This window comes from Cyprinodon tularosa, unplaced genomic scaffold, assembly GCF_016077235.1.
Source record: "Cyprinodon tularosa strain WSP-4 unplaced genomic scaffold, ASM1607723v1 ctg228, whole genome shotgun sequence".
NCBI lineage: Eukaryota > Metazoa > Chordata > Actinopteri > Cyprinodontiformes > Cyprinodontidae > Cyprinodon > Cyprinodon tularosa.
This window is the reverse complement of record NW_024038851.1, coordinates 1,359,090-1,382,557: the sequence shown is the minus strand read 5'-3', so window position 1 is coordinate 1,382,557 and position 23,468 is coordinate 1,359,090. Positions and strand designations below refer to the sequence as shown.

Genomic DNA, 23,468 nt, shown 5'->3' with positions numbered 1-23,468 from the left:
CAATGCATGTTTCTGTATAGCATAGCATGCAGTCCATTCTGTTAGCGTTGTCTTTACTCATCAGTAAACAAATAAAATGATCAACATCATCAAAAGACATTGTTTGTTCTGTCCTTAATTATGCCAGACCTGCAAACCTTTTTGTCCATGTCCATTGGAAGGCTTGAGTTTCATCCAGCAGCTCAGCAGTCAGGCCACAGCAACCAGGGGTTCTTTGTCTCAGTCTCAAACCAGGGGTCCTTTTCATCCAGTCTGGCTCTATAAGTTCTGAAACTCAAGAGAAATGTGTTGCAAAATGTCTGCTTTCTAGCAGTTTGGTTATGAACGGTCACCATAATGATTAATCCTGGATGATTCTTAAACACTGATATAAAAATAGTGTTCATGTATTTTCTCATATGCCCATTACATTTCGATTACCAAACTATGACCAAAAGTAATTTAATGGAATCCTCATCTCTATTCACTGCTAGCTACACTATATTGCCAAAAGTATTTGCTCACCTGCCTTGACTCACATATGAGCTTAAGTGACATCCCGTTCCTAATCCATAGGGTTCAATATGACGTCGGTCCACCCTTTGCAGCTAGAACAGCTTCAACTCTTCTGGGAAGGCTGTCCACAAGGTTTAGGAGTGTGTTTATGGGAATTTTTGACCATTCTTCCAGAAGCGCATTTGTGAGGTCGCACACTGATGTTGGACGAGAAGGCCTGGCTCTCAGTCTCCGCTCTAATTCATCCCAAAGGTGTTCTATCGGGTTGAGGTCAGGACTCTGTGCAGGCCAGTCAAGTTCATCCACACCAGACTCTGTCATCCATGTCTTTATGGACCTTGCTTTGTGCACTGGTGCACAGTCATGTTGGAAGAGGAAGGGGCCAGCTCCAAACTGTTCCCACAAAGTTGGGAGCATGGAATTGTCCAAAATGTCTTGGTATGCTGAAGCATTCAGAGTTCCTTTCACTGGAACTAAGGGGCCAAGCCCAGCTCCTGAAAAACAACCTCACACCATAATCCCCCCTCCACCAAACTTTACACTTGGCACAATGCAGTCAGACAAGTACCGTTCTCCTGGCAACCGCCAAACCCAGACCCGTCCATCAGATTGCCAGATGGAGAAGCGCGATTCGTCACTCCAGAGAACGCGTCTCCACTGCTCTAGAGTCCAGTGGCGGCGTGCTTTACACCACCGCATCCGACGCTTTGCATTGCACTTGGTGATGTATGGCTTGGATGCAGCTGCTCGACCATGGAAACCCATTCCATGAAGCTCTCTGCGCACTGTTCTTGAGCTAATCTGAAGGCCACATGAAGTTTGGAGGTCTGTAGTGATTGACTCTGCAGAAAGTTGGCGACCTCTTCGCACTATGCGCGTCAGCATCCGCTGACCCCGCTCCGTCAGTTTACGTGGCCTACCACTTCGTGGCTGAGTTGCTGTCGTTCCCAAACACTTCCATTTTCTTATAATACAGCTGACAGTTGACTGTGGAATATTTAGGAGCGAGGAAATTTCACGACTGGATTTGTTGCACAGGTGGCATCCTATCACAGTTCCACGCTGGAATTCACTGAGCTCCTGAGAGCGACCCATTCTTTCACAAATGTTTGTAAAAACAGTCTGCATGCCTAGGTGCTTGAATTTATACACCTGTGGCCATGGAAGTGATTGGAACACCTGATTCCAATAATTTGGATGGGTGAGCAAATACTTTTGGCAATATAGTGTATTTCAACGCAGGTAAAGAATCATTTAACTAAAGGTTACTGGCTCCTGATTGTGTAAATCATTTAATGAAACATCATTTGCCGAAATAATGTTTTTTTCACCTAATAGATTTGCATTGTGAATTGGTTTAAAAACATTCCTATTGGTCCAAATTAATGAAAAGCTAATTTGATGACATCCCAAGTTCTTCAAGACAAGCTTTGGTTCTCAAACACAAAATGCATTGTAATTTGTGATATGGTTTATGAGAATATCATTAGTGACTTTCACCAGAGCTGTTTTGGTGCAATGATGAGCTCTAAAGCCAGACTGAAACTATTAAAAAGTTCATTATGGTGTAAGTGATCACACACTTGTTTGGCAACTACTTTCTCAAAAATTTTAGATAAGAAAGGAAGATTGGATATAGGTCTATAATTGACTAAGTCATCTGGGTCAAGAGATAGTTTCCTAAGTAAAGGTTTAATTACCTTAAAAGCTTTAGGTACATATCCATGTAACAGGGAGAGATTAATCACATCTAAAATGGAGGAGGAGATCAAAGGGAATACCTCCTTAAATAACCTGGTTGGTATTGGATCTAACATACAAGTTGAAGGCTTAGATGAAGACAAATGTTTTGCCAACTCTGAACATTCAGCTGGATCAAACCGGTCTAAACCCGGTTTAGATTCCATGACTACCTCAGATGCTGCCTCACCTTCCAGAGATAAACTAACTGTAGATAGAGGAGTTGCTAATGATCTTATTTTTAATAAGATCAATATTATTTATAAAGAATCCCATTAAATCATTACTACTAAGAGCAGGTGAAATGGACGGTCAACTAAGCAATAGCTCTTGGTGAGTTTGGTACCTGTATTAAAAAGATATCTCGGATTATTCTTATTCTACTCTATTAATGAGGAGAAATATGCTACTCTTGTTTTACAAAGGGTCCTCTTATACAGCAGTAAACTATTTTTTTCTGACTAGGTAGAATCCGTAGGCCTGTGGAGTGATATTTTCTCTTAATTTTCCTAGCATTCTGTTTCAAAGTGCACAGCTCTGCATTAAACCAAGGAGCCAGCTTTCTATTTTTAATGTTTTTATTTTCAAAGGAGCTGCGTTGTCCAAGGCAGTACGCAGAGATCTAGCAACACTTTTAACAAATTCATCAAACTGTGAAGGGGAATAAACTAAGCTTTTGCACTCTGCAGCACTGCTCAGCGACACAGAGTAGAGAGAAAGTGAAACACATTCTTTAAAATGTATAACTGCACTATCTGATAATGATCTGCTAAAGTGGAACCTTTTTTGGGGGGATTAGAACTCGGATAAAGTAATCCTGAAGGTTATTAAAAAGTGGTCAGAGAGGACAGGGTTGTGAGGAAATACTATTATTTCTTCACATTCTATGCCATATGTCAGCACAAGACTCTAAGTATGAAGATGAGAATGTGTGGGACTATTCACATTTTGAACAAAGCCAGTAGCATCTAATATAGCATTAAAGGCTGCTCTTAAGCTATTACCTTCAATGTCAGCATGAATGTTAAAATCTCCCACTATGATGACCCTGTCAGTATTTAATACCAAATCAGAAAGGAACTCAGAAAACTCATCTAAAAATTCAGAGTAAGGACCTAGTAGATGATACAAAATTACAAAAAGCAGAGTTGTACTTGCTTTGCAGTTTGGATGAGGGAAACTAAAGGTTAAATGTTCAAAAGAGTTGTAATTATTAACTGCCTTAGGAGTAATCAGTAAGTCAGACTGAAAGATTGTTGCTACTGCCTCTCGTCGCCCAGAACTTCTGGGTATGTTAAAATTTAAATAACTAGAAGGAGTTGCCTCATTTATGCTTACATAGTTCTCTCGCTGCAGCCAAGTTTCTGTAAGGCAACATAAATCAATGTGATTATCCCAAATCAAGCATTAACTAGCAGACGTTTTGAGGAAAGAGAACTTATGTTAAACAGACCACATTTGACTGTTTGAATAACTGTATCACTAAGCTTAGTGCTCGAATCACTCTTTCAGTTATTGTTTTAACACACAGTTAGTAGGGCGTGTGTTCATAAACAATATATAACAGCCGAAATAATATCTGATTAAATAGAAATTTTCCACCCCTGCCGGGGAGGGCCATTAACATCTTAAAGTACAAGAAATATAAATTCCCAGCTGGCTGGGAATTGAATAGAACATAAAATCACTACATTAATTGGCATCCTACCTCGATAGGCATTGAACTTAATATCCCAACAACACCAAGGAAACGGCTTCTTTAGGAGACTTTCTCCTCCAGTCAGGCTGTGTACGTTCTGAAACTCAGAGAAATGCGCGCAAAAAGTACATTTTGCGGCAGTTAGGTTCTAAAGAGATTGTGAGCAAGAGGCAGTGAGGTTAATAGTTTGGAAATGAAAAGTAAGAGGTTGTCTGTGTAAAGGGAAACCTTCTATTCTATACCAGGGGTCACCAACCTTTTCAGGGCTGAGGGCCACTTCAAGGGTACAGAGACTTAGGAAGGGCGACCATTACTGACCCATGAGCTGCAAGGGTTAGCGTTAGCCTAAACTTTGTTTAATTATCAACATATTTTTATTGTTTCTGTTAATTTCTAAGTTTATTTAGACATTGTCATTTTGAAATCTCTGTAAATGATTAAAAAGAAGAGCAACAGAATAAAATAAAATTTCAAACTTAGCCCTCTGGTGGGTTGTTCTTTATTTAGAAGACTCTGAGGGCCCCCCATGTGGTCCTTGAGGGCACCTTGGTGCCCACGGGCACCGCGTTGCTGACCCCTGTTCTATACCATTCCTCCAAATGCTTGATATCTCTTTATTGGCATTTAGAGCAATGGCAAAGAGATCTATGGCAAGGTTAAAAAGCAGAAGACAAAGGGCTTTGTAGTTTAAATGATTTCTGAGGTCTGACATTTAATGCAAACTGTTGCACATGGCTGGTCATACCATAACTTAAGGCTAGTTGTGTATGACTTTTGTATCTTTGATCTGATTTTATTCCATGTCACACCCACTCCATATAGAGAGGTTTTTGACTAACTAGGGTGAGCAGGTCTGTGCAGATTTTTTTTTCACGTCTGTCTCTGTGCCACACAAATTAAAACATTATCACACGTTTGACTTTGATAGATTATGAAAAGTTATTAATAATTATATAAATAAATACATTTAAAGAACACTGGCACAGCTATAACGCAAAGCCCCACTTAACCAGTCTAACAAACCAGAGCAGATAGTTTATATGCCTATATTAAAAACATAATGAGAACGTCTAAAGAAAAGAAATACATAGTAATAAATGCCATGGGCTGGCGTTTGTACTGTCAGAAGGTGAGCGACGTAGAGACAAATTACAGGTTTCTTTGCAAGTATGAAGGAGGCTGAAGGTATTAAGGTTGGAGACATTATCAAACAACAGTGAAGATTGCTAAAGGGAACATCTTTCTAATATTATTCTGTAACAAAACACATGTTTTGTTTAAAATAATTAACTTAGCTCTAAATAGGAAACAGACTTTTGGTTCAGAGGTCTCTCTCACATTTGATCAAGTCTGTTCTGCAAGGGCCCTCATCTCTCCTGCCACTGCTGTCTTATTTTTTTAGACCTTTTTACTTCTACTCTTAAAATTTACTTGCAATTATCCCTACTGTCTACCCCTTACATAGAATTAGATCCGTTATTTTTGTTTAATTTAAGTTCATTTTTATTATGCATGTTGCTATTTAAAAAAAAAACAAAAAAAAAACATCAAAATAATTTGTTTCACCCAGACAATTAATTTATTTGTGGTTGGACTTGGTACTGCACCAACTTGCTGTTGACAACGGGTCCACACCGTGCCCCATACATACATATATATATAAAGCCAGCAGCTTTTCAACAACTGTTTATAAACTAACAGTTATTTCTTAAACACAGAACAGTATTGGTCTTTTATTTTCAATACTTTCAATCTTGTAGCGTTGAACATCGGTTGTGCTTTCTGTTTCTCATGGGACTTCCGGATATAGTGCACCTCGCCACTGTGTCATCATTCCTCGCCATGGCCGGTTCTAGACAGGGGCTAACGGGGGCCAATTCCCCTGTAGATCATGTCCTGGCACCTTTTATGGCCCCTGTACTGATGACATATTACTTAAAGCTACAGTGTGTAATAATTACAGGGATATACAGTCAGAAATGTAATATATTATACATAACTATGTTATTTATCATCATCTACGAGCTCAGCCTCTTAACCTTAATATTTGCGTTGCCTTAGAATTCGTTATTTATAATTACATAGGAGCGGGTCTCGCAGCCATGGAGGCAGACATCTTTGCGCTACGGCAGCGCAGAGCAAACAAACTAGCGATTGCGAGATCGCCCATTACAATAACATGCTGCGTGATGATGCTGTTACTCTCCAGTATGCTTATTCAGCAATGTCCCTGACGTTTCACAGGTAATGATTCAGTAATTTTCTGTAAAATAATTTTCTGGATATATACCTCGGTTATTTCTCTCCGGCTCCTTTGGAGATCTTCAAGCCTTTCCTCCTCTGCTCTAGTCACCCCGCTGGCACCTCTCCCTCGCCTGGCCCTGGCTGCACGCCCACCCCGGCCTCTCTGCCCTCTTCCTCCCCCTCTTCCTCTCCCTCTTCCTCGCCTTGTAACACCCGTGCCACAAACAAGACTTGGACTCTGTAAACGGGGAATATATATTCTTCCAGCGAACACAATCTCGCTGTTAAACTAATGACTACAATTACTTCGTCTGTTTATATCACCATGCAAAGCAGCTCACCAAAACGTCACAACGATGTAGAAAAAATAACGGGTATATTTATTATCTTACATGAAATCTATACCCTACACCAGGCATCCCCAAACTCGGTCCTCGAGGGCCGCTGTCCTGTAGGTTTTAGAGGTTTCCCTGCTTTAGCACAGCTGATTATCATGATTGCAGTAGAGGTGAAGCTGTTTATCAGCTTTCAATTAAAATCAGCTGTGCTGGAACAAGAAAACCTCTAAAACCTGCAGGACAGCGGCCCTCGAGGACCGAGTTTGGGGATGCCTGCCCTACACAGACTAATGAAATACTATCTGTAAAATTATCTATGTAAACAAACCTCATCACACTTGAGAATGTAGGTGATGCGGACATCGTGGAAGACATTTTGTCCCGTAACGCTCGCCGTACTGTTGGGGGGGAGAAGCGGTGGGGGGGAGATGTTCATGTTGCTGCGGTCTGCAGTCTGGACGTTAGATGTCGCTGAAAATTACACACTGTAGCTTTAAAAGAAATTCTAATGATGATATGCGCTGGAACTGACATGGTTACTGATAGTTCCTTTGGATCTATTCCATTCTTTTCATTACAAATTCTGTTTTACAAGTAAGGTGATAGCTTCAGTGGGATTGACATAAGATCCCAGTTTTCATCTGTTAAATGTTTGTTTTTTTTCCAGAACAAACAAACCAAAAAATTTTTTACAGATGAATTTAACAGTTTTTCTTGAGTTCTAACTCAATTTATAGAAAACAGTCATTTTAATTTAAATTAAGTCAAAAAAATATGTAAAATTCCTAAATTTTAAATGTATATTGACCTCATAAGAAATAGAATTTTTATTGAACCTAATTGAAAAGAAATGTCACTTCATGCAGCTCTCTTAATATTTTTGAATCCCTTGCCCTGGTTTTTATTTCATGCTTTTCTGGGCCCCCATGAAAACACGCTGGCCCCCTCCTGGCCCCCTGGTACATTTGGTCTAGATCCGCCACTGTTCCTCACCTTCACTAGATGTGGATATACTTTAGTACAGGGGTGGCAAACTGGTTCCAGAAAGAGCCGTGTGGCTGCAGGTTTTCTTTCCAACCAAGCAATGGCACACCAGACTCCATTCATCTCATCAAGTCATCATGTTCAGATTGGACTCACTTGATGAGATGAATGGAGTCTGGTGTGCCATTGCTTGGTTGGAAAGAAAACCTGCAGCCACACGGCTCTTTCTGGAACCAGTTTGCCACCCCTGCTTTAGTATATTCTGCTGTAAAATTAGTCCTATATTTTCGTTTTTACTTGAGGATTAAACCTCTGCCGTTTCACAGGATGCACAGCTTTGAGTGGTAACTAGGTGACTGCCAGAGAGTAACCCAGAGAAACTTATCGGATTGATCCAATCAGCTATCTGACAACCAGTCGCCTGGAAAGCTGGATTAACAGAGCATCGCTTTGGACAGAGACGCTGCACAGCTTTTATAGGCAGCCCCCATCCCACCCCCACCCCCCTCAACTTGCGCTCTCTCGTCGTTCCTGCGCAAACTGAGTAGTTCTAATCCGCACATGGTGCACAAATTATTTTACTACCTGCTTGCTCTCACCCACATTGAAAAAACACCACCTCATATAGTCTAATATCCGGGAGAATTTATCTGACTCGGGGGCATCTGTGAACAACTATCGATACCAGGGAGACTCCCAGAACTTCTGGGAGACTTGGGATGTCTGTTTTATGGATCGTGCAGTAAAGCATCTGTCCTTAAAATTGCTTCCGGCTTTACTTTTATAATTTAAGTAGTTTTATTAAAGTGGCACTTTTACACTTTTGCTTGTGTAAAAAGCTAATGTTGATACTCCGACTTCTACAAAGGTATATTTAAACAGTAGGATTTCTACTTCTATTTAAGTAATAAACATTAATGATGTACCGTAAGCAATTAGTATTGGTAATAAAATACATTTTTGAATACGTGTTTTGTACAGGTTTGAAGTATGAACACTCCCTCTTTTTGAGATTTAGAGTTCACCATACATATGATTATTCACCACATATAGTAAAAATTACCCCTAGGAACAAGTACTTATTACCAACAGGTACTTATTAAGATCAGGTAAAAAAGAAAAATGGTGTTTAAAAAAGTTCTCATCATCTGCATTAGGAGCTTAAACATTGACCAGAGTGACCAGTGTTGTACAATTTTCCACTTAGTATAACAAACCTACCATATTTATTGGTTTCCTCATTTTCAGGCTCAAATGAAATATTCTGTCTGATCAGTATAGAGATCCCCCATGCTTTAACCTGAAAAAGGGAATGAAAACAGTGTCCTCTCCAGCATGTGTTGCCCTGCGGCCTTGGGTCGCAGGTGACACGATGATTTCTTCCCTCTACTGGAGTAACTGGAGTGACTGGAGTATAGAACAGATGAGTCACAAACAGTGAGCTCCTTACTGACTATCTCATAGGGAATGAAGTAATAGGGGCAAGCTTCTGAGAGGTTCTGTTCTAGGGTGCATTGTAGAGCAGAGGCTGTGTTCTTCCAGATGTTCCTACAACAACGGATGTGATGGCGAAATGAGGTTACACCCATGTATTTCTCATCGGATAGAAAAAGTTTCTGTTGGTACCCAAGTGAGACTTCAAAGTGCCAAGGAAACATGACAGTCGTGGACATATTCTACCCACTGCAGGTACTTGTTCCAAACAGATGTTTTTTTTTTATGGGTTTGGCAGCGCAAGGTAGCCTAAGTTCCTGGTTCATCCTGTCCATTCGATTGAGGTAACCAGAGGTGAGGGAGACTTTGGAACCCAAGGGCTAAGCAAAATTGCTTCCAAACCAGGGAGATGAATTAAGGTTCTCGTTCAGCCTCAATTTTTTTGGGGCATGCCATGGAGTCAGAAGTCACGCTTAACAGGAACCTGAGTAGGTTGGAAGGCTGAAGCTTGTTTCTTAAGGGGAACAAGATGACATGTTTTAGAGAAACGATTTATGACAGAAAGAAATGTAGTCATACCACATACAAGTGATGAAATCAACAACAATATAATGTTAAGGCTGCTTCGGAATTGCCAAAGATTAAAATAATCTGGCTGGGGGGCTGTGAGATGGCTTGGTATGGGCACAAACAGAGCATGCTGCAATGTACTCCAAAATGTCTTTTTATAAAGACGGTCACCAACATTTATGGGTAACGAGGGACATTTTGACAGTTTGACTGCTACCTGGATAGGATGGAAATTTAGAACAGTGAAACCAATGCATGAGACTGAAAGAGACAGAAGAAAGAACATATGTTTTCATTTGCGGACCATTTCTTGGATCTCATCATCATCGTGTTAACATGATTGAAGTTATTTGTTAAAGATTAAAGAACATTTGAGCAAGTATCCTCCACAACTAACTTACCAGATAACTTGTCAAGATTAAGGGAGGTCACGTCCTGAAAGACTGCAGATTGACTGATAACCGGAGAATCAAAAGCAAGGGTGGAGGCACCTTCTGCTGGCTGGGGAAATAAATTGGAAGACAGATTTTGAATTAAATTAGTTTACTGTTCAAGGCATTGGTTTGAAGATCTCTGTTACTCACGAAGAGCTTGAAGCATTTCTTCATGAAATTGAATTAGTGGATGTTGTTCAGATATAATTCTCCTGAGAGCGTCTGTTGGGTCTGAATGGCCTGATTGTTCTGTCAAGGTTTTATCAAAACATTTGACCCACATGCAGAGAGATCACACCAAACAATCTTGGTTTAAAGCTGTTATTTACAGAGAAAATAAAGCATGCGATTTTGAGTTCCAGGAGCTGTTGGGCGGAGGAGGGAACAGAGGTTCCGTGACTGAAATACAAATGAATTAGTTTGAGCATAAATTGTCGGGATAGAGATTGGCTGGAATTAAGGGTGAGTTGGGGTTTATTAGTCAGGAGGTTCCAGGAGTTGCAGTGAGGCATTAAGCATCACAAGCACTTCGGAGAGCAGTCTGTGTTCAGTTAGGAACTTAGAGCATAGAATGGACCTGACGGTTGTTTAAAGGCTTGACAGTATCCCAGGTAAAGTTTGTCCTTCAGTGAGTCGGCCAGGAGTACACCGAGAGCTGGACTAAGAAAATCTGAGACAAAAACAAGATAAAAGGTTTACAGAAGGCTCTAGTTGAGGTTCTAGGCAAGGTTCTACTGTTTGAAGTTTAACATGTTTGGTTAACAATCGGGCGCTGAACGACTGCGGCAGCTCATTTAATGCTCCTACCTGATAAGTGAAACCAGTTTGAGGTGTGCCTTATTAGGCACTGGGATAACACTGTGCTGCCACTCCATCTTGTAAAGGAAATAAACGCCTCTACTCCCAAATGCCCAACAACAGGAGCACATTTAGCTACATCATTAACTCAGACAATGAAGCAATAAACAGTCTAATAAGCTCTGAGATGTATCAATATCCACACAGGGATAAAGCCAGCTGGTAGGTAATGTTTTATATAAAGAGGTGGGACACAATCTGATCTACCTTAAAGCTGACATAGAGCAAAGCCAAAGCCTTACTGTATAACCTGGCTTGGGTTTTAGTTTCAACGTTAGTGAAAATTCAGACAGCTAGATGTTTAGGTATTAAAGAACATGGTATTCAGCACAAACAAGAAGGTAGAAAACACAGCCGTTTACAACTTTGCCAAAGCGTCTTCATGCCGTTCAAGAGTGACAGTCATTTCTTTCCTGTAGTTTTTCCACAATCTGTTGATAGTGGTGATATTTATGAGCTAAATAACGAGATGTCTCTAGGTGCTTACATTTGTAAATCCTCACTCGCAAGAGCTGCTGCGTCCCCGCCATGTTTTTCTCATTGATCCATCCATTTGGTTACAAATTTTCCTTTGTTCTCTGCGGAAATTCTGTCCAGACGGAATCTTCGCAGAAGGTTTTTGAAACCCAAACTTATATAATATGGCAGTGCGGACCTCGCTAACACGTCAAGCATAAATCAAGCTTTAGTGTGCTCAGACATTGGCTTTCTCTCAATATGTGCACTTGTGCATTCATTGTGCATTTCAGCTGTTTCAGACCCAGCATTTTTCCAATTCACAAGAACACAAGACAGAGAACGGACAAAATCCCTGGATGTTGTTCTCGCCCCTCCCTCTTTACCAGCATGCATCAGAGCAGACTTTTGCATTCTCCACACTGACAGCTGTTTCAAAATGCACTGCGGCGGCAGCAGCAGCTTCAAGGGGAGCACTCACAGAGCTTACTAAGTACTAAGTTAAACGTTCACTTTTCTGTTGCCATTGTTCTATAAAAGTAAATTTTAAGGTCATTTGAGGTGAGAATATTATACTTTTAAGCATTTCTATATGGGCCATTTACTGATTTAGTGCATAATAAAAAAAAAAAGTTCCAAAGTTTAGAGTAATCATTTTCAACTTTTTTTTAGCAGCGGCACATTTTTTACATTTACATTTTTTACTTTTACAAAATCAGTGGACCAAACTGACACAAAATAACACTAACACAGTACATATTATACTGTAGATATAGTTAATAATATAGTTTGTAAATGTATTTATGCTCAGTGTGAAACCTGGGCCTGTTTTGATGAACACAAAAGGAATATCCTGGCAGGAATGGTAGAAAGACACACACAAAGCTCTTCCTCAACATGACTGTTTTAAGTTTTTATCGCAGTCATGCTTGAGAGGCTCAGCTCACATCAATATATGGTTAAAAAACGGGGGCAATGTCAAAATAGCTTTGTTGGCCAGAATTGGGAACTCCTTGGCAACAGAAAACCAAAAGTGTCAAAAGGAAAATCAGCAAACTTTAGCTTTAAACCATCTTGTTTCAAGTAAGTTTGACACAAACATTTTTGATTTATGCTCAATATTGAAGCGTGGTCTGTGCTACACACTGTGGGTCTAGATACGGCCGAGGCGGCGACGAAGTGGGGGCGAGTTTAGTCCGAAGGGACATGAGGGCCAAAAAGAGCGGAGATCCAGGTGGAAAAAAAGGGTCCGAGCATTCTCGCGCACCTCGGTCTTCTAGCTGGTCAAACTTCACAAGTTGTTTTACGCAATTTCGGTCATAAAAAAAAAAACAAGCCGGCCTTCCATCTTCAGCACTGTTTGCAGTCAGCTACAATTTGGGAGAGGTGCAGCGGAGTGTCTGTGGAGGGAGCAGGGACATCTGGAGCCGAGGTATTGAATTGCACTCATTGCACTGATTTTGTGCAGTATTTTTTTATGCAAGGCCTTTCAGAATCTATAACGCAGGGGTATTATTATTTTTCAGCTTTATAGCTTTGCCTCGTCTGTTCCTGTTTGGCTGTGACGCCATCCTGGAAAGAAACATCAGCTGTGCTGCTTCCATCAACACCTTTCTTTATAGATGTTGGAGATCGGCCTGTTTTCCAGTGTAGTCCTGTTTCTCTGACCGTGACTGAGTGGATGTGCTCTCTTCGTCCTCTGGCATGGGAGCTGGCTCGGAGCTCGTCTGCCTGGCTGTGTGTTTCCTGGACGGGGCCGCCTTTTACAGCTGCTTTTTGTGTGTCTGCTTCCGTCTCCTTGAACCCCAGTCGGCCTCGGCAGATGGCCGCTCACACTGAGCCTGGTTCTGCTGGAGGTTTCTTTCTTTTAAAGGGAGTTTTTTCTCTCCACTGTTGCTACAAGCATGCTTAATGTGAGGGATTGCATTCGAGTCAATGAGTCGATGCAATCAACTGGTTTTCCTTAGATAGAAAACTTTGTATCAATTTGACTGTATGATCTGGTTGAACTGTAAAGTGCGTTGAGATGACATGTGTTGTGAATTTGGCGCTATATAAATAAACTGAATTGAATTGAATTGAATTCAGTGAATGAGGTTTTAATAGGAATAGGTAGAGTGCAACTTTTCTACTTCTGGGGCCTGTTTCAATAAGGAAGTTCAACCAACTCTGAGTTAAAACTTGAACTCTGAGTTGACTTATCCTGAGATTGGAAACTCTGAGTTTTGGGTTTCAGAACAGCTGAAATGAGTTAGTTCAATCAACTCTAAATTGACTGACTCTGAGTTAAGCGCGTGCACCACAACTATAAAAAGCCATTATCAATGGAGCACAGATATTACGAGTCACCATGGCAACAGCGTCAGACAAAAAAAGGTGTGCATATTTCTCACCAGCAGAACTGGATGTGCTTACGTATGCAAGCATATGCAGAATTTGAACATGTATTAAAAAAAAAAAAAAAGCAACACGGCTGCAGCGGCGAAGGAGAGAGAGTTAGCTTGGGTGAAAATAGCTGCTCGAGTCAATGCGTAAGTTTACATTTTAATTACTTTTATACAGTGTTGGGTGTAATGAATTAAGTTACTTAAGTCATATAAATACTGTAATTAAATTAAAGACTATAAAACAATAGTGGATTTAATATCAAATTTTAAAAGGTATATTTTGATTTGAACTTTCTCCCTCTAGTTACACACTTTGGTCAATTTAAGATTAATTCATGCAATTGAATATTGTTTATTTGAAAGCATTAGAAGTGCAGTTTCTTGTCTCTCCTTGTATTGTTCAAGTGGTTGAGGTTGATTTGGGATTTAGAAAGTAATTAATAAGTAAGTAAAAGAAATTAGTAAGTAGACCAATACTTTCTAGAGACAGTAATTATTACATTAATCTAATTAGACTTGTTGAAGATAAAATTTGTAGTTAGTAATTAAGAACTATTTTAGAGTAACTTACCCAACTGTTATAATATCAGAGGTGAAACTTGAAGAACAGTATTTTATTAAACCTAATTTAGTTTTCATGGATAGGTGCAATTCTGCAGGCATCAAAAGAACATGGCAGCAGCTGAAAATGAAATATAAAAACATACTTCAAGCAGGTAAGCCTTGAGCACATCATGGGAGTAGAGTAGCTACCTGGCTTTACAAACAGGATCATCCATAAAAGGACATCCCATTTCATTCCCTTTGATGTGCTCTACGTGACTGAAATGTGTGCAATGAATACTGTATGTCCCCAAAGAATCAATGAGGTGTTTAAACACCACTTCCTCTTTAAAAAAGGGGAGGAGAGCAAAATAAACTCTGGATTTTCTGAAGAAAACCTGCTCCCGACCAGGTTAGGTTCACAGAGTAAATTGCCATGGTAACTGACTCTGAGTATAAGTTACCTCTCTTTCAGAAACGGGCTTGACTTACTCTGCTTTCTCAGGTTTAACTTACCTCCCTTTCTGAAACAGAAAACCCAGAGTTTCCCTCATTTCAGGGTTAACAAACTCAGAGTTTTCACTTAACCTCCTTTCTGAAACAGGCCCCTGTTATTTGCTGTTGTTTCTAAAAAAAAAATGCATAACGATATTACAGCTTTCATTGATATATTTCAAATTTGAAACATTGTCTAGCCTGTAGGGTGTAAAAAACAAAAACAAAATGAACCAATTAATCTAATTAAATCATATCGTGGTGTATTCTTGAGTATCGAAAATAATCGAATTGTCAGGCCAGGAAATCAATACTGAATCGAATCGCCATGATGGATGTAATTTACACCCCTAGTAAATTGTCTGAAAAAGGGGATGAAGAAGTAAAACTTATTTTTCATACCCCCTTTCTCTCTATTAATTGCCGTTAAAACCCTTCTACATCGGCACTTAGAGTACTGTGACCGTAAATGTGCTCCTACCCCTTCTGCACGTCTCCAAAATTGTAGGTGACTGCACACACTGCCACAGACAGGAGTCCTCTGATTGGTCAAATCTACATCAGCTCTAACTATGCGTATTTCATGTTTGGTACCTTACCAGCTTGTTTTGTTTGTTCACTAGTCGTTTACCACCATTGTGGAAAACGACTTGTGAAGTTGGACCAGCTAAAAGAGTGAGGTGCACGAGAAAGCTGGGACCCTTTTACCACCTTGATCCTTACTCTTTTTCGCCCTCATGTCCCTCCGTTGGCGCACAAACTTGGCCCCACTTCCTCACGTTCTTGGCCGTATCTAGACCCACAACACAAAAAAGTTGCTACAAGGAAGTCACAAAAAGAATAAAATTGATTAGTTACAACAATCAGCTGGGCTGTAATACTGAAAATGGTTGACTGATATATGTTTCTCTATGTAGGATGGAAGAGGATTAGGGCCACTGAAAATAAAAAAAAAACTTAACTGATTTTTAAATTGCATTTCAGCTTAATATAGGAAAAAAGTCAGAAGAAGACTTTTTTTCTCAGAATTCAGATTTTTTTTCTCAGAATTCTGACAGCTACCAAACATGTTAGCATCAAGCCATAGCCATGTCTGTTTTAGTCACTAGCTCTCTTGTTTTAATCACTTTCTGCTCTTCCATTAATGAAATAGCATCACCGGGGACCCCTCTGGCACGTAAAAGTCGCCTAATTCCATCATTTTCCACCAGTGTGTTACTGGCCCTCCCAAACAACTCACATCTTTGTCAGTAAAGCTCCCACTTTACTGACAAAGTGCTCCCACATCTCTTCCTTCATGGTGCCCATCTACATTAAGATCTAAAATTCTGAGATTAAATTCAGAATTCTGACTTTTTTTTCCCATATTAAACTTAAATAAAATTAGAAAATGAGTTCACTTTTTTTTAGTGGCCTTAATCTTCTTCTTACCAGAATATGAAAGCAATTTACAACCTAAATCTTTATTAATGAAGTAGGCTATGTGAAACTAGATTTTAAAAAGTAAATGTTTATATAGGTCAATGAAGGTTTGAGACCAGCTGTTCAGCAACGCCCTTTCAACATTGGTCTTACTGGTTTCACATCACAGGAAGGATTTGGTTAAGGCTCTTCACGTTTTAGATCTATCATAATTTGCAATATTTTCAGTTGTTGCAAATGGGAGCTGTCCTACGCAAGCTGTAGCCCCTGCTGGCTAGGAGCTCTCTCCGAGCAGGACTAAGGCCTCTCTGATCTAACGTTGTGCTTCCCTGCTCTGACCCTGACCAAGCAACAGCAAGCGTCTGCCTTTTCTCCCTGCTTTGGTGCATTGTTTCGATCTGATCTCCTGCTGTGGTTCCTTGGCTTCAGAGAGGGGTACGTCTGGGGACCATGTTTCCACTTTCGGTGCTCTCTCTGCCGTTGTTCTTGTCCAGATTTCTTGCTGCCCCTTTCTGAGCTCAAAAGCACCGTCTCACCTAACCTCTGTTGTCCAGGAGAATAAGATGAACCTAGAATGCCGACGCCAATGGATTTTTGATTTTACTGAGTGAAAAAGACAACAACAAAGAAAAAAAAAGCGGAAACTGCAAAATCCTGGTCCTCCATGTTTTCTGTTAAAAATGTTCTCCGTCCTTTCCCCGGCAAGTCAGCATCTGATATTCCATGTTATCAGGAGCTAGATCCCCCCTACCCCTTGTTATGTCCACTACTCCTACATGCGAATATGAATTCAATAAAGAAATATTTTATTATTCCCAAAGGGAAATTAAATGTTGCAGTAACTCATAAGTTGTCTTTTAAACAGGTGTTGTAGGAGTTGATAGCTGTGGGCAGGAAGGATCTTTTGTACTACGACACCACTAGCCCACAAAATTTAGTGGTACTAAAAATTAGGGCTAGAGGGTGTATTTGGATTGGGTATGAATATAATTTATGACAAGACAGACATATTGACTAATGATATGCTGATGAAGATTCTCAGTCATCCAGGTCATATTCATTCTGTAAAAGTTTAAAAAACAATCCACTGAACTTGGTTTCCAAGGTTTGAAGACGTTTTGCTCCCATTCGAGGAAGAGTTCTCAATTAAAATGTCTGGATCCTCAGTGAGTTTGAGGCTTTATATAGATGAAGCCTTGTATTGCTTGGAAACATGCAAATTGAAACCGACGAGTGGGTTGTTTGGTTCCATTGTTAGCCTGTAATATATGAAACCTGTCTATGATTTTGAAGGTCGGTCGTTAAAGGAGGGATTGTCTCCTATGTGGTGCTGTTTCTCTGACTGTGACTGGCTGGATGTGATCTCTTCGTCCTCTGGCATGGGAGCTGGCTCGGAGCTCGTCTGCCTGGCTGTGTGTTTCCTGGACGGGGCCATCTTTTGCAGCTGCTTTTTGTGTCTCTGCTTCTGTCTCCTTAAACCCCAGTCAGCCTCACCCCAGGCTCACACCGACTCCGGTCTTACCGTTGCAGTGCGGTGGGTGCGGCGCCGCAGAGATTCCAAGTCATTAAAAAGACGTAAACCTCTCTCACCGGCTGCTGAGCTGTCCGGCTGTGGTTACCGAGACACTCCGGCGCTGCACCGCACCGTAGTCAAAAGGGCGGTGTGAGAGGGTGTGTGCGGTAGTTGCGGTCTCCGTCGTCTCGGTAACCGCACCGGAGCCAGTGTGAGCAAGGGGTCAGCAGATGGCCGCTCACACTGAGTCTGGTTCTGCTGGAGGTTTCTTCCTGTTAAAAGGGAGGTTTTTCCTCTCCACTGTCACTACAAGCATGCTTGGTGTGAGGGATTTCCTTCGAGTCAAAGAGTTGATGCAATCAACTGGTTTTCGTTAGATAGAAAACTTTAAATCAACTTGACTGTACGATCTGGTTGGATTGTAAAGTATCTTCAGATGACATGTCTTGTGAATTGGCGCTATATAAATAAACTGAATTGAATTGAATTAAATTTGCTTTATGGCTTAGGAGAAAACAGTAGTCATCAAGTCATGTTTCAATAAAAAGCATAGCTGCCCACTATTTCACGTTACCACCTAAAAGATTTATTAATGAAGGATATGAGACTGGATTCATAAAATAGATCAAGTAATGCTTAAAAGGCTTCTTTTCTTTATAGTTAATTGTCCTCATTTTGGGAATAAATAAATGTTTATACAGGACACCGAAGATTCGAGACCAGATGTTCAGGAGCGCTCCATCAACGGTGATCTTGTTGGTTCTACATCACAGGTAAGATTTGGTTAAGGCTCCTCATCTTTTAGATCCATTATAGTATGGAAATACTTTTTGTTAGACTTAAGACTCTTGCCTGACAAATTTTAGTTCAGGTCCAAAGTAGTGTAAGACTTACGATAGGATCATGCTTTCAACCAGGGGCGTCTCTAGGTTTAAGAGACAAGGGTGGCTCAGCCCCCAGAAGATAATGCGCGCACAGCGCGCACCGAATTTTTTCAGTGCACCTGCTAAGGCGTTGTCTAAGACAAGGGTGTAACTTTGTGTTGAAAGTTGGTGGGGACGGCTCATAAGGAAAGGGAGCTACCTGCGCGACGCCTTTTTTTTTTTGTTGGAAAGGATAAAGCCAAAAAAATGCAAATAACATTTATCAATTTAATGCTTACAGTTGAAAACATAACTGTTACAATATTCACTTATATATTTTGTGCAAAAAATATCACATAAATCTAAACAGACAGTACAAATCAAAGACATCAAATAAATATATCAATTTTGTAGAACATTTATTGACAGTCAATTTTGGGTCACTTTTTAAAATTAATTTACTTTTAACCCAGGACTCGGACAAGATCTTATGGGACCTTAAGCAGAATATGATCAAGCAACTCCGTCTTTCTGTCAAGAATATCCACCAGCAGGGTATCCAGGGGGGGATTTACCATTAGGCGATACTAGGCAGTTGCCCAGGGCCCCAAGTTCTGGGGGCCCCATAAAACTCTGTTTCCATGTATGGTTAATACAACTAATCCTTTTTTGTGCACATTAATTATGTTTTTGATAAAAATCCTTTGGCTAAAATGCCATCAGAACGCTGATAAATAGAGAGGAAAAAGGGACAAGAAGAGAGGGACAAAACCTAGAACAAATAATGGATGTCTATTCTATTAACATTTCTCTATCTGTAGAATGGGTCTGTTTTATGGGTTTACTTCTCAGGGGGCCCCCTGCCTGTCTTTGCCTAGGGCCCCAAATTTCCTAAATCCGCCCCTGAGGGTATCAATACTGATTTGATAGAATCTGGGAGAGCGGACTATGTTCAACCATCCATTTTCTTTAACCTTATCCCTGAGTGGGATCAGGAGGTGCTGGTGCATATCTCTAGCCACGTTCTGGGTAAGAGGTGGGATCACCCTGGACAGGTCACCAGTCTGTCGCAGTATGTTCAACCAGCTTAAAAGTAATCGGTAATCAGATTTATTATTTGCACTTTTACTAAGTGAACTTTCTAACTCCCTTAAATCTGAAATTCCAATGCCAAAATTGTTTAAATCTTTTATCTTTGGACCCCCTGCAGAGTGACGTCACACCTGCAAGATCCTATCCTTACCTCCCTGCTAGATTGCAAAAAGCAGCTTGCTCATGAGTTGTCAACATAACACGCTAAATCTTAAATGTACGTGTACATATAAAAGAAAAAGGGGCGCAGTGCTTGCAACTGAATGGCAACACTATCAAAGTCAGGAAAAAGTTTTAAGTAAAGCCGGGATTAAAACAGTAGCTACAAGAAGCTTCAAATAAAAGGTGTTCTTTATGTTCAACCTAAACACCAGCTCCGATAGACCATCAGTAGAGCAGGTGTTTAAAGGAGAATTCCGGTTTTTAACACTTTTAGCCCATTTTCTGTAGTGTCCAGGATGAAATCGAATGATCGACATCAAAATTTTGACAATTGGTCCTGTCTCTGCTATTTGGCTCATTTAGAATCCACCCCTGGCTGCTTCAGAATGGCTTACATAGTGCATGTCCGATAATGTCCTTAAAACAACCTTAAACGTTCTTTTTTAAAAATATGCTACTCACCGGGTCGTCAGCGCTGTTCAATGACGTTCCAAAAAAAGTGTTTTATTTAGCATTTTGTAAATCCCATTGAGTTCTGTTGGAATAGTCAATATTCCCCTGCCACCGGAAACGGAAATGGGGCCTGTTTACACAGTTGTAGTCTTTTCGCTTCACTCTGTGTACTCCGACGTCGAGGTGCTAACGTCTCTGTTAAACACTTTAAAAAACTCTGAAAATGGAATACGAAAGGTGGATTCTTGATTCTCGGACATGCACTATGTAAGCCATTCTGAAGCAGCCAGGGGTGGATGAGCCAAAAAGCAGAGACAGGACCAATTGTCAAAATTTTGGTGTCGATCATTCGATTTCATCCTGGACACTACAGAAAATGGGCTAAAAGTGTTAAAAACCGGAATTCTCCTTTAAATTAATCAATCACTGCTGCGAAAGCTTATAGCAGTGAAAGCTAATATACCACAGCCATCACTTAATAAACGCAAAATAAACAACCCTCTAAAAACGGAAAACTGTAATGGACTGAAAGTCCTGTTTTTTATGTGGGAAATTATTTGCGTGTGTTTTAGTATAATTCTGATATATTGGCGCTGTTGTCTGTTTCTATGGCAACGATACTGAATGTAGTGTAGCTTAGAGACCTGCATGGGTCGAGTTTTACCAACCCGCACCCGCCCGAACCCGTTAGAATGACTACCGAACCCGACCCGTCACCCGCGGATATCTTCAATTCAAATGTTATGGGGAGAGGTTGGAGGGGGGTGATGGGGAGAAAGCGAGAGGCAACAGATTCTTTTTTCTGAGTTTTTTTGTCGGGGTTTGTGGACGGTGAGCAGCGGGGAGAACTTTTTTTTATTTACTTTCTGAGGAGTGGCATGAATGGGGTTTTAATCAGATATACACAGCACCGAAAGCAAAATACGTGTACAAATATTGGTGGGGACATGTCCACACCAGTCCTTAAGGAAGTTACGCCTATGATTGTTCAGATTAACTTGTCTTCTTTATGGCTTTTATTCGGTGCTTTACTGCATTTGTTTTGGGAAAATATGAGGAAAAAATAAATACAGAAAAAAAAAATATTTTTTGTAAAATCGCAAAATAATTATAGGGTGGCTAATGCCAAAGAAAGGGTGACTGAAGCCACCCTTAAATAGGTCTAACGACGCTTATGCTTTCAACAGTCATAAAATATTCTCCACCAGCTGCTCATGACTGTTGTTGAGCTAAGCCCCTCTGCTGCAACGGCATCAAAATAGTAACCAAGTAGCCCAAGCAGTAACTACCCTTTACAACCAACAAATAGTTAGGGACTGACATTTAACTGTTTCACAACTTACACCGAGTATCCGAGCTAGAAAGATCTTAGAGACTAGGAAAAATAAGTCCATATATAGCCTTTTTTAATATATTTGTGCTAAGGGAACTCTTATAGCCTCCAAATAATTCACATACCATGCACAAGGACAATTTTACCAATATAAATGAAATCAACACTGGAAAATACTTAAGTAATTGAATGTCCATAAATTTTTTAGAGTTTCATATTCTTTTTTAATTAGTGATAATTTAAAAGGGATAAGTATCCCATCTCAATAATTATCAGGACGTTGCTACAGTGGGGTCAAGCAGGGATGGACCTGAGCCGCACCAACACTCGGTTGTGCTTTGATGGTTAGGAAGTTTGATTTATATATTTATATTTTCTGTTTGATGGTTGTTGAAATCAGGCAGAAACTCTGATCTTTCAACTTCAAGTGGCAGGTGAGGTTTCTTTAACCATGATTCAATTCAATTTATTGCTAAGAAACAAAGCAGAAGTCATGGGGTTATAATAGAAAGTATACCAGTTAATTTGTTACCACCTTAAAGACACATTCTTAGGACATAGGAGACTATGTTAGAAAACAGGACTGTTAATGCTTTAAGAAAAACGTTTGATTTTCCTCAGATTAAATAATCTTTCTTACACTTGGAACATAGAATAAAATTAAGATTAAAGACCAGCTGATCAGCACTGATCTATCAAGAATAGTCCTGTTGGTTTTACCTCACAGGAGGGATCTAGTTAATCCTAGGTTTAGTGTTTTTTCTTGGATGGGCTATACCAAAACTGAAATCTCACCCTACTGGAGTGCCGCTTCAGACCTGTTGACAAATAATGTCTCTTTGACTCTTTGAAATTTATCTCAGGAACAACAACCTTTTCTGTTAAACAGAAACACCTGAAATTAAATAAATTTTACTCAGACATGACAAGAAACAGAACAAAGTAACAAAATGGATTTAATCGCCAGGGCTTAACCAAAAATATATTGGAATCAGAGATACAGGGAGAGACAGATGCTATCATCATTGTTCATAGAACCTTGTCAAGGCCATCTATGCCTAGGGTCAATAAGTAGGCTTGGAAGGTACTCACTGTCTATCACATGATGAAATGTCTGACTTGAAATCTAGAAGTTAACTTTTGCAGTATGGGGTTGTGGGAATATGAATATAATAAATAACCTCTATCCGGTATGTGCATCTGCCTCAAGACACCTTTAAACTGAAGTCCTTCCTGTCATGATGGGTGTCACAGAGAGTAAGCCCAAGGTGCAGAACACACACGGAGACTCGGGAAAAAGTCCAAAGAGTTTATTAAAGGCACAAGCACATGAATCACAGTTCAGGCAGGGGACTGATTCGCTGGGGTCTGTGCGGGGAAAGGGGAGATGGCTGGGTTTGAGCTTCCAGCTCACTGCAGGGAAACAACAGGGGAAATCCACATGGGAACCTCTTAGGGAAACTCAGCAGGGGAGTCGTCAGGTAGCATCCACGTAGAATTCTTGGGTTGGCTCACAAGGGCAGACTAGCAGGTTAGTTTTCCTAGAGCGTCAGGCTTGGGACTGGCTTCCTATGATGCAACTCTCCCAGAGCTGCAGGCCAGAGACAGGTTGCCAGAGAGACAGTTCTTCCAGAGCTTCACAAGGAAACAGGAGGTTAAGCTCATCCAGAGCTTTCACGAGGAGACAGGTGGTTAAGCTCATCCAGAGCTTTCACGAGGAGACAGGTGGTTAAGCTCATCCAGAGCTTCACGAGGAGACAGGTGGTTAAGCTCATCCAGAGCTTTCACGAGGAGACAGGGGGGTTGCTCATCCAGAGTTTTCACGAGGAGACAGGGGGTTAAGCTCATCCAGAGCTTTCACGAGGAGACGGGGGGTTAAGCTCATCCAGAGCTTTCACGAAGAGACAGGAGGTTAAGCTCATCCAGAGCTTTCACAAAGAGACAGGATTCCTG

General features: G+C 40.5%; 1 protein-coding gene across 1 annotated transcript in view; it reads left to right on the top strand.

Moving 5' to 3' along the window:
* The window catches only part of LOC119784487, a 71,077-nt gene that overhangs the window by 22,347 nt on the left and 25,262 nt on the right, over positions 1 to 23,468 (top strand). Inside the window, exon 9 of the mRNA XM_038286544.1 lies at positions 18,314 to 18,385. Coding sequence (XP_038142472.1) covers positions 18,314 to 18,385 — 72 coding nt within the window. The remainder of the gene's footprint in view (positions 1 to 18,313; positions 18,386 to 23,468) is intronic.